The sequence below is a fragment of the Panthera pardus genome, unplaced genomic scaffold (assembly GCF_024362965.1).
Source record: "Panthera pardus isolate Hobbes unplaced genomic scaffold, ASM2436296v1 HiC_scaffold_8, whole genome shotgun sequence".
NCBI lineage: Eukaryota > Metazoa > Chordata > Mammalia > Carnivora > Felidae > Panthera > Panthera pardus.
The window spans coordinates 125,022,783-125,035,170 of NW_026527013.1; the positions used below are offsets into that span (position 1 = coordinate 125,022,783).

A 12,388-nucleotide genomic window follows, 5' to 3' on the forward strand; every position below is an offset into this window, starting at 1 on the left:
AAAAATGCATCCAAGTTTAACATAGATGCATTAAGACAGAAACATACTATATAGCTCCAACAACGCTAAGTTATCCCCTGGGGCACCTGGGTGGCTCAGCTGGTTAAGCATCCGACCCATCTGACTCCTGATTTCACCTCAGACCATGGTCTCCCAGTTCGTGAGATGGAGCCCCGCGTCAGGCTCTGCGTTGACAGCACAGAGCCTGCCTGGGCTTCTCTCTCTCTCTGTCTCTGTCTCGCTCTCTCTCTCGCTCTCTCTGCCCCTCCCTTGCTTGGGCTCTTTCTCGTTCTATCAAAATAAATAAACTTAAAAAAAAAAAAAGTTACCCCACACAAGGAAGTTAACTACATCCATGGCTGGCTTATTTCAATTATCACTACACGTGAACTTCTGCACTTTTAAATTATATAAAGAATTGATGCAGACCCATCTTGCTTCAAATCACTAAGAGATATATGGCACAAAAGATATAATATTGACAAAAAGTTAACTTAAAATAAATGCTAGTGTAAAATTTGTATGAAAAGAAGATCAAACATTTAAAGAATGCTACTATAGACTAAATTTAAGGAAATTAAATTTTAAAAAGAAACCTGTATTTCCATCAGCAAAATCTCCTAAATTTTTTAAAAAATATTTGATTGACTACCTAAAGAAGAAACTTGTATTTCTGGAAGTACAATCTTCTAAAATTCTGAAAATGTTTGTTGACTACGTACCTCTCCATGATTGAAAAAGAAGCACAGCACTGTAACCAGGCCTCCTAATCGGCTGCCGCTGGAAAAGAAGGTAAGAAAACATAACTCAACCGAAATTCAGGTCAACCCTAATGAAACCATGAAATAATATAATATGATAAACTTCCAGTACTACACAAATTTTAGCCACACTAGAACTCACTCTACTGTGCTTATTTACAAAATGGTTTATTCCCTTTACCGTAACATTAGTCAAAATTAGTTTCATTTTTAAAAAGTCATTTTCCATCTTCCAAATGTACCAAAAAAACCTCAAACTGACAGGGAATAAAAAGTTGTGAATAGTCGCATTCCTGGGCATAAAACAAGCTGATATTTTTCTTTTTTTTTTTTTTTTTTCCACTCTTTCGTACCATATATTTATTTGTGTCCTCCAGCAGTTCTCAAACTATTTTTCTGAAGACACAGGATAATAGATTAAGGAAAGAGGAGGAGAGAAGTGCAGAAAAAGGTTTAGTGGTCATTAAGGTAGAAAACACCATATGGTCTCCTACTCTTGGAAATTCAGAAAGCATGCCAGCCCATTAAAGATTTGATTAATTCATTATTTCCCAAACCCCATCCCAAGCTTTCCTATAGAACATGCTTGGCAAACATCAGTTTACAGATGAAGTTTTTACCTTTCATCTGTTTTCAAAAATTTATAAAAGAACACAAAAATCAAAATACAGCCATCAGGCTTCTAACTCTAGCTAAGAAATCATAATGCCATAGTTTGGCAGTTGAAACAATTAAATCTTCATTTGCTTAGGTAAGAGTAATACGCGTCCCCCCACTCTCCTCCCATTCTGGCCAGAAGCCAGACATAGTTTAAAAATCTGGACAGGGGATAAAAAGGCTGTTCTAGGTTTGCTGCCTTTCTTTCATCTTTACTCTTGAGGACTTCTACTCTCTTTAGCTCATGTTGTTTTCTCATTATTGTGCCCAAATAGCCTTCCTTCTTTCTATCTACCCAACAAGTACATGTATAACACAGACAAGTCAGGAAGGTAAGGAAGAATCAGACACAGGTATCCTAGGCCATGATACTTACTCTTGGAGATGAATGAATAAGGAAACAGAGGAGATACACGAGATGGCAGAGACAATCCAAGGAACGAGCACACACACCCTCCACATCCCCACAGAAAGAGATAGGAAGGGCTGGCCTCCCCAGCATAGGTGGCTAATCAGCCTTGGTACGAGAGGAAGGTTAAGTTTGTGTGTTCAGAGCAGCACGTAGTTTCTGGCGTTGCCATTTTCCCTACAGAGTCTTGAGCCCCTCACTTGCTGCTCTAGAGAAGAAGTGGCAGTGCTAAAAGTTTGAAGAAAGAGGCTTGTCTGAAATACCACATGCATTTAAGAATGGAGCTAACGAGGGGAAACAGATGGACTGCTAAGCCATCTTAAGGGATCATCGGACACTGAACACCACACATTTATAGGACACTAATGGAAGAACTGTGTAATTTTTCTCCACCAACTATCAACCTGGACTAGCACAAATGACCTATAAAGGGGCAAAGAAACAGCATACTGGCCAGAAAATGGCTGAAGTGAAGAATCACAGAAATAAGAGGGACAAATAAAGGAGCCAGAAAGTAGTACAGGCCAGGAAGCGAAAGCCAGCATTCTCCCCTTGGAGGCCCAGCACGTCTTCTTAAAAAGACCAGCAAACAGGCCAACCCCAAATTTCATTGAAAGTCATGAGACTTTAGAAAATGTAAGCTAGAGTTACGGGTTTAAATAAATAAATGTTAATATTTTGAACTTATTCCACCAGAGCAGAAAGTGCAAAGATCTACATAGTTTAAAAATTGGTCTCCTCCCTGCCACCCTTCTCCAAATCCCATTCACCTAAGATAAATAATAACATCTGTGTGTGTCCATTCTCCCAAATCTTTTTCTATACCCATACAAATATATATTTTAATTTGATCATACTACTAACACCTCTCTGAAATATGTTCCTTTGCCAAACAATCTATTATGAAGATGATTCCTAATCAATACATGTAACTCAAGACGTTCTTATTAACGGAGGTCAAATATTACATAGTACAAATGTATTACAATTTGTTCTGTCTTTTCGCTATTATCGGACATACTAATATTTTTTAAATTTCTTACTATAATAAAAACACGTTAAAAAGATGCCTGGGTGGCTGAGTGGGTTGAGCGTCCGACTCATGATTTCAGCTCAAGTCATAATTCCAGGGTCATGGGATCGAGCTCCATGCTCAGCACAGAGCCTGCTTAGATTCATTCTCTCTCTCTCTCTCTCTCTCTCTCTCTCTCTCTCTCATTCTCTCTCTGTCTCGGTCTCTCTCTGTCTCTCTGTCTCTCTCTCCTCCTCTGACCCTGTCCCCCACTCACACTCTTTCTAAAATAAAAAAAATAATTAATTAAAAACACATTAAAATAAATATCCTTGTACATGCATATACTGGTGCTTTCATTTCTATAGGACAGACCTTACTGTGAGACTGCCCAGTCAAAGAATGAACTTTCCAGAAAACGCCATACCAGTCCACATACACCCCACCACAGCATGTGAGGGGTCTGCTTCTCCATAACACAGAACCTGATGTGCCCGGACCCTTTTGTATTTTCCCCATTGGATAGGTGGTAACTTTTTTCTCACTGTTATTTTTACTTCCTTCCTGCTTATACAGAGCATCATTTTAATGGGTTTTGGAGACAATATGCATTTCTCTTCCGTGAATTGCCTGTTTACATTCTTGTCTGTTTTTCTATTGGATTGTCTGTTTCCCTATTCAAAGATTAAGGGTATCAATTTTTTGACTGTCATATGTGTGACTAAGTCTTTTAATAATTTATGGTGTATTCTGCCAGAAAGAAATATAAAAGTTTACGCAGTTAATTTTATGTAGTTAAATGTCAATATTTTCCTTTATTTCTTCTGCATTTCCTGTCTTGTCTGTGAAGATCTTTCCTACCTCAAAATGATACAGTGTTCTAAAATATCTTCCAGTATCATTGTAATTTACATTTAAATCTTTCATCCACAGAAATGTAAGTGTAAAGCCCTAATTTTGTTCTTTTTGACACAGATAGCCAATTATGCTAACACCATTTATCAAATAAACATTCCTTTTTCCAGTGTAATGAAATTCAGCCTTTATCTACTTTAATTTCTTACAGTATTAGAATCTGTTACTTCCAGCCAATTGACTTAATTCTGTATTTTCTATATCACACTGTTTTTATTCCTGTAGCATTATGGTAATTTTATTTTAAAGTTTATTTATTGATTTCGAGAAAGACAGAGAAAGTGAGCAGGGGAGGGGAAGAGAGAAAGGGAGAGAGAGAAACCCAAGCAGGCTCTGCACTGTCAGCTCAGAGCCCGATACGGGGCTCAAGCTCATGAAACGTGAGACCATGACCTGAGCCGAAACCAAGAATCCGACACTTAACCAAATGAGCTATCCAGGCACCCCACATTATGGTAATTTTAACATATGATAAGGAAAGTTCCCCACCCTCAAGTACTCTTATTTTTTAACATTTTTTAAGGTAATTCTAACCAATGCCCCTCCCATGCACAAAAAAGTGTCGGGTTTCTGATCAGAATGTCATTAAATTTAGAGATAATGTTGGAAGAACTGCCATTTATGTGATGTAAGTCTGCCCATTCAGCTGGAGATTATGTCTCTCTCCATTTATTCAATTCTATTTCTTTAAATAAAACTTTTATGGACAAGCAGCACGGCAGTCAGATAACTAGAGTTAAAACTTCTAGAAATACAGGGATATAATAAAATCTGATCATAGTAAAGTATTTTAGCACTTTCAGATTTTGGTAGATCACATAAGCTGAAGAAAACATACTAACAATTTGAATGAGATAATCAATAAGCTCAATTTTATGAATATATATAGTACTTTAACTATACAGAGAATATGCATTATTTTTTTATGTCCCTGGAGCACCTGGCTAGAAAGACACCTCATTATCTGATTATAATCCAAACCAACCTAAAACACAAAAGAGACTCAAAACAACACCACCAATTTGGGAAATTAATGTAAAATTCCCTTTTAAAAATACCCTGAACAGAAAAAGAATCAAAACTGAAATTTTATGAATTGAATTTTTTTAATGGCAGAGTAAAGACAAGGACAGGGATGTGGAGGACAAGAACAGAAGGATCACAAGTCCGATTTTATCTCGCAACCAAAACTCATGATGAGGTCTGCTCAAGAAGTCTTCCACCCTTACTCAATTGCCATACGACCTGTGGGGCTCCAGAACTGGACATTTTCCCAAAGGCAGAAGCGTTGTGACAAAACTCCCCCTTCAGCAAATTACCACAAAGTAGGTTATGGCCCAACCTCTTCCATGAACACGAACAGCTATGCTTAACTAACCAGGGGGGCAGATTTTCCCCTACACTTTCATGTCCTGTATAGTTGGAAGGGAGAACAAAATTTGCTTACCTACAAGGAATATCTGAGTTACAATCGTTTTGAAATGATGTGACTTGCAACAAACCTAAAATAGTGTCTCCAGCATTAACTCCCTCCCCTATGATCCGTACAAACGACCACAGAGGTCATTTTGTTTTTCTAAACAGAAAAGATATAATAATCAGAAAACTTAAGACTGACTTTTTTGTTTCCTCATTATAGTTGATCAGTTGATATTTCAGCATTCCCTAGTGGTTTAAAAAAAAAAAAAAAAGCTGCTTCTGCAATATTACCACCAACTATCAGAAAATTCTGAAGCTCCTATTGTGTCAGTTTTATAATATTCTAAGTTTGCTAAACATTTACCATATTTACTCATTCACCTCTTCAGCCTCAATTTCATTGGATGTAAAATGAGGGGGTAAGAATGTGAAAGATCTTAAAAATACTTTTCAGTTCTGACATTTAATAACTTATAATTCTCTTCTCGCATCTTTAAGTGACATGAATTCAAACCAATCATCATATTTTGTGGGCTTCATTAATCACTGATGTTTGTACCTCCATTTACGAAAAAATCGTAAAACATACAAAGTTCAACACTCAATGAGAAAAAGAAAAACTAATCAGTTAATTCAAAATGTTACTAACTAACTCTTGAAGTTAAGTAACTCTTGTATAAATGCTTAAGAAAGAGAAAATGAGAGAATAATGTAGAAACAACTGAATTAAGAGAATTTCAGTCTCAAGTTAGAGATGTTAGACTTAGACACCTATGATGAAGAAACACCTGGCAGGCCAGATGAAGAAACACCTGGCAGGCCCACTGAGCACCTTCCCCTAAACTTACACGTGGATTCTTTGGCTCCTCTGGGGCATTAAGGAAAGCCACAGAAAGTAAAGGTAAGGAACAAGAATGATAATCGGGAAGGCTAGGAAAGGTCTCAGCTTAGCCCTCCCAGTCTATTAGAGGCAACTAATTAATGCCTTTAATTTAACTCTTTGTCTGCCAGAGCCAAAAACATAATCTTTTATCTACTAGATTGTGAACTTCCCAAATCATCATGGTGGCTGCCATAGTGCCTAACACACAGCCTGAGAGTTGTCTATGGCAGAGTCAAAAGGTATCTGAGGGGTAAATAAAAACATGAAGACAATCCACTTAAAAGGCGGCTGGCATTCTTTTCTTTCAGGGGAGGGAAGGGAGCACTTTCAAACACCCCACACCTCATGCTACTGCTGTCCTTGGTCACTGGCCTAGATGCAGACTCCTGCTCATCATCAGTGTCATGTGTTCGGTGGAACCTCTACTGTGACCCACCACACCACTTGATTCCCCATCCAGACCTTTCACTGCACCCTTCAGAACCTCCATTCCACGGTAAACAACTTCCTTCACGGCACCCTCAGTCTCTACCCAGATGCTTCCCTCTCCTGTCTTGAAACCTCACCCTCCTCTGAGAAGAAGTTTCCCCTCCCCACACCACCATGCTCCTGAATGGCTCAAGGCCCGGGGGCGAGGCCAGTAGCTTCCTCTGTTGCTACTTTCAGACACCACCCTGGAACCTTCCTGAAAGCCTGCCCCTCTGAGCTCATTTCTCTCACTTCCCTTCTCACAACAGTTCTCTCCCAACACTCCGGCTTGTTCCCCATAATCCACAGCTATTCTCCTTCATCACAGGCACACCTAGAGTCTTAACTCACAGGAGGCAGGGTTCCGGGTTCCCTGTGCCTCTTTTCCCTTCCTCTCTTACACTGGGGTGGCTTTTTGAGGAGAACTTTTTAACGACCTTTTTTAATGAACTTCTCTACATTTAATGTCTGCTGCTCTGTATCACTGGGGCCACTCTAATCTGTCTCTGATCTCTTCCTTCTCTTCTTGAATATTTACCTTTCTCTGTTTCTACTTTATCCTCCATTGCTTCTCAGCTCTTGTCAGAAAATCCTGGCCATTCTTTTGTAGACATAGCTAGTCATCAGAAAATGCCTTTTCTTCCACAAGAGAAACCAACCAGTCACAGAGCATAATGCATTCATCATCTCATTTTCTGCTCTACTCTATTATTTTCTTTGGTCACTACAGGTTCATGCTTCTTTGATACCAGAAAGAATTTTTGACTACTTTATTTCTAAAGGTATTCCAGAAGCCCTGAAAGCATGGAAGATTAGTCTATATCCAAATCTTCCTTTTAATTTTGCTTAACATCCCCCCTTTCTATCCTGAATAATGATAGTGAAGAGTCACAGTTAATATAACCAGTTTTTCTAGTCTCTTCTCATGATCCAATCCAAGCTATCTATGAAGTGAATCAATGTCCTTTTAGGTTCTGTGGCAGAATACAGTAGCTTTTCATATCAATTCTTTATTATAGATCAATATACCACTACCTGTTTCAAGGCAAAGTTGGGCTTCTTATTCTTTATGCCAATTTTGCTTTGCTTCCATTGTTTTATTTGACATTTTTCTGTTGTTCATGCTTCATTAAAAAATCAAGCATTATTGTTTATGCAGGCTGGATTTTTGACTAAAATATGTCTTAAATAAGCTATGAATTGCACCAGCTCGAATTTCTTCAGCTTCATGTTCTTGTTGTGGAGGGGGTTTTTTTTGTTGTTTGTTTTTTGCTTTTTTATTTTTATTTTTTGGAATGTTCTATTAACTTGGCCTGCTAGCACATCTTTAGTCATTTGGTCTAACAGTTGTATATGAATATTTAAAAGATAAGTATTTCTCTTCAGTACACATAAATTGATGAAAGTTATTGGTTGAAAATATTGGCATCTTTTCTCCAAAACCTGTCCCTTTTTAGGTCACTATCTCAGCAAATGACACTTCAAACCAACAAAGTTTGCTACCCAAGTCTGACCCCTAGGAAAGACCCATGGCTTTCCTGTTACTCTGTTTCCTCAGAGTTACCTCTGAAAGTGCTAGAAACGTATTTCTTCAGTAAGCAAATAATCTTAAGATGGGAATCTGAAGAGGAAAAGCTTCAAATGAATCCACTGAAAAAATACTTCCTAAATTGGTAAAATGCTAATAAAGCTTATATGCTAGATAAGAATATATCATTTTTGTGCCTTTTGCAAATAGCAATCAAGAGCTAAGTTTTTCTTCCCCCAATAATTTATTCACTTCATTCAATTAAAAACTATTTTCTGAAAGCAAACTTTCTTCTAGGTGCCCTGCAAGCATTATCTTATTGTATCTTCTGTCTCACACAGAAGACAGTGTCTCCTAACTCATTTCGGTGTTTTCCCCCCTACCCAGTCACTTCTTAAAAATTCTCCTATAATCTTTCATTCCAATTAACTTGATGAAACACTTTACCTCCCTATCACAACCTTGAAAAACCTTTGTTACATTATATTTTCTTTTACATCTAAAGGCAAACCAAAGAACTGGCAGTCACTCTAAGTTCTTCCCACGTCATTTATTCAAATTATATAAAAACTCAATGTTAACAGGTTCCACCCACGATATGGAGCTTCCATACTGCTTTTGTGTCCTCCTATCTCAATCATGACAGCCTAGGATAGCCAGACAGCTAAAGACAACCTCTAACACGGTAGGTGAAGACAAAAGATTAAAAAAAAGCAAACTAGAAGGTACCAAAGTTGTTTAGGGAAGAAAAAAATCATTAGTATCCACTGAGAGAAAGATATTGAATCCATGAAACAAAAATAAAATACTACTTTTTAAAAAAGGAACATTCACAGAACAAATGAAAATTCTTGAAAATTAAAAACAAGATAACAGAAATGAAAAAGTGAGAAGAGTTGGAAAAATAAAGTGGACAAAGTATTCTAGAATGTAGAATAGCAATGATATTAAAAATAGGAAAATATATGAAAATTAGAAGATCAGGAAATGCAATACTCAAATAACAGAAGTTTTGAAAGAGAAAACAGAAGGAATGATGTAAGTGAAGAAATAATCTAAGAAAATTTCCCTGAAATCAAGGGCACAAACTGCAACACTGAAACAACCCATCACACGTACAAGATAATAAAGGGGAACAGATCTACAGCAAGACAGATTGTGAAATCTGAGAACCACGGTGACAAAGAAAAAATTCCACAATCATTCAGAAGGAAAGACAGGGGAGAAAAGGTCACATACAAAAATTTAGGAATCTGAATAACTTACACTTGAACAGCACCATGTGAACCAAGACAACAATAGTGTGATGCCTTCAAAATTCTGAAGGAAAATGATTTCCAATCTGGAGTTCAATACTGGCTAAAACTATCAATCAAATATAAGGACAAAATAGATACATTTTCAAATATGCAAAACCTTACCTCCCATCTAGTCACTAGAAGATGTACCAGAGTGAAAAAATAAACCAAGAAAGAAGAATACATAGGATATGGCACAAGAGATCCCATTATAAGAGAGCAATGAAGGAACACTGGGTGGTGAAGGAAAACGCCAAGATGACAGATGGACACCAAACCATAGAAAGCAGTCAGTACAGAACCAAGTACTGACTCATGCCAAGATTCTTTTTTCTTTTTAATGTTTATTTATTTTTGAGAGAGAAAGAATGCAAGTTGGGGAAGGGTGGAGAGAGGAGGACAGAGGATCTGAAACCAGCTCCACACTGAAGGCAGTAAGCCCAATGTGGGGCTTGAACTCATGAACTGCAACACAACCTGAGCTTAAGTTGGATGCACAATCCACGGAGCCACCCAGGTGCCCTTCGTGTTTTATTTAACTTGAGATTAATACCCAGGTGAGCCTAGATCAGATTGTTGTCCATATTTTTTCTTGGCTTCCACATGCCTTACTACTGGCATCAGCTAAAGACTCTCATTTCACCTACAGAAATTGTTCTGTTTTGGTATATCCTTGAGAGCCAGGATGCAGTGATGAATTTGGAAACAGGGGACAGCTCTTCCCCTGACAATATTTCAGCTGGACATTCAGACCAGGCCCGTTCTTCCAGATGCCCCTTTGTCCTCATGACCTTGCCCACAGATGCCCTACAGAGTTGGGCTCCTGGTTAAAAACCCATATATAATTTCTAAGGCCCAACCACAGACAATTACAAAGGTTTACCTGACAGGCCTCACTGAGACAGCTACCCTCCCCCCACACACCTGGTGCTTGGCAGTCTCTGAGGACTCAGGATGTCCTGGCCAGTCATGGCCTTCACATCTTTGCATTCCTACCCCCAGCTGCCTTCATTCCTAGGTCTCTTTATCTGAGACTTTGGGCAGAAGTCCTCTTCAGATGCCTCTGCCAAGGGCTCCTTATAGAGGGATGAGAGGGGGAGCTCTGAAGATACTTTCCCCCAGTCTGACTCAGTACCCAGTACTTTTCCATTCCTAGCCATCTCCCCTTTGCCCTTCCCCCACCTACCTCAGGGTCCATAAAACTGCTGTAGCCTTTTGTTCAGGGCTTCCTCAACAGTGAGATGACCCCCATGTCTACACTGGTCCCCCACTTCTCAACCAGTGCACTGTTTCATGGGGGGAAGTGGGACAGGGGTAGTCTGTGTTTTCTCCAGTTTTAGACTCATGCTACATTATCACAGTAAGTGACAGAAGGCTTAACTCTTTTGTTTTTGGCTTGTTGCTTTAATGGACGACTCCAATACTTGACAGCTCAGCTCCCTCTCCTAGCTCAGCTGAGCTCCTAACAGTCCCTGAAGGTTCCCTCAGAGAATCCTCCTTCCTGCAGAATGGAAACTTGCACATACCAAGTCTTATGAAACTGGCCTCCAGAAACTGTTAGTCTGTAGCTGAAACATGTCAGGGTATCTTATGAAATAGATAACTGTAATCATGAATTAACAAAACAGCTTTTAGAAAATAACAACATATGTTTTATTAAAAACAAAAACAAAAACAGAACACTGAGAATTCCAGAAAAAGAGATACATCATGAATAGGTTGTATTGACAAAACATCTTACTTCATCTCAAGTCAGAGCTTGGCAGCCCAGCCCCATTTCACCATTTGGCTGTGTTTTCTGTTTCTCCTTCCACTTCCATTTTTTCTTTTTTTTGTGAAATGGATTGACTTATCTGACTTCAGAAAACTTATATCTGTACTATTTAAAAAGAAATATACTTCTGGAGTAAAAATGTCATACTCAATCTGCCTGTAAATTTATATAATACAATTTATAAAAAGATTCTAACCACAGTTATAGATATCCTCCTCTTTATTCTTAACCCACATGTTAAGAAGTCTGCAGCTTTATCCCACTTTATAAAGTTAGAAGGTTGACAGAACTAACCACCAAGAAAGAAAACAATAAGAACTACCTAGCAATTTAAGACCTCTAAAAATACTCATGTTAAGAACATTCTAAAATACGATGAAAAAAACTGATAGAAAAGACGTGACTGAAGACTCTGTTCAACACAATATAAACCAGGATCACCACTGGACTCTAATTTACACATCTGCCCTCAGGGCACAGTGCGATAGTCAAGGCTCTCTAGAAAAGGCTCTGTTAATGTACAAGAACTAGATACTCATTTGGGGCTGGAAAGAAATGAGTTTAGGACACATTTGGCTCAAGCTAAAGTGATTACTCAGGTAGGGTTAAAAAAAATGCCCGCAAACAGAGCAAAGGGAGAAGGAGAGAAGTGAAAACGTGTGGCACTACCGCGGGTCTATATCCAAGCCCAGGTGCATAAGGCAGACCACCCTCAGGGTCCAAGAGTCAAGCAACACCTGAAAGGCTGGGGCACAAAAAGGCAAGTGGGTGAAGCTGAAACAGGCTGCAGCCCTCGGAGCCAGGAAGAGAAACCAAAAACAGCTATTTGGAAACACTCAAATGAGTAAGGTAATCACTCCCTCATACTGAGTAGCAGTGGTCTACAGATTTTTTTTTTTTTTTTTTTACACTCAAAGTATAAGAAATGAGACTTTACAGCTCAGCACATGCACGTGTATACACGTATATACAATAAATAGCAAATAGAAGTTTCTCTAAATCTTACCTATCTTACAAAGTGTTGTATAATCTATGATGTACATTTGTATTCTTTTCTTTTTCATGTGAAAAATACTGCTGCGCCAAACCAATTAAATTGATTCTAAAATCACCGAGTAGGCCATACCCTGCAGTTTGACGATGCTATGCTAAAGGAGTTACTGGCTAACTGTAGTGACAGGTGAAAATCAAGGGTCTCATGAGACCATAGTTTAGTTTGAATCCTGTCCCTCCGTTGGTCAATTTCTGAATGTCTTCGCTTGCT

The 12,388-nt window shown here is 38.5% G+C and overlaps 1 protein-coding gene across 4 annotated transcripts in view; it reads right to left on the bottom strand.

Moving 5' to 3' along the window:
* DPY19L1 (dpy-19 like C-mannosyltransferase 1) overlaps positions 1-12,388 on the bottom strand; it is a 104,824-nt gene that overhangs the window by 55,682 nt on the left and 36,754 nt on the right. For all 4 annotated transcript variants that reach the window (XM_053896718.1, XM_053896717.1, XM_053896716.1 and 1 more), the window contains exon 7: positions 723-780. In XM_053896718.1, the coding sequence (XP_053752693.1) occupies positions 723-780 (58 nt within the window). The remainder of the gene's footprint in view (positions 1-722; positions 781-12,388) is intronic.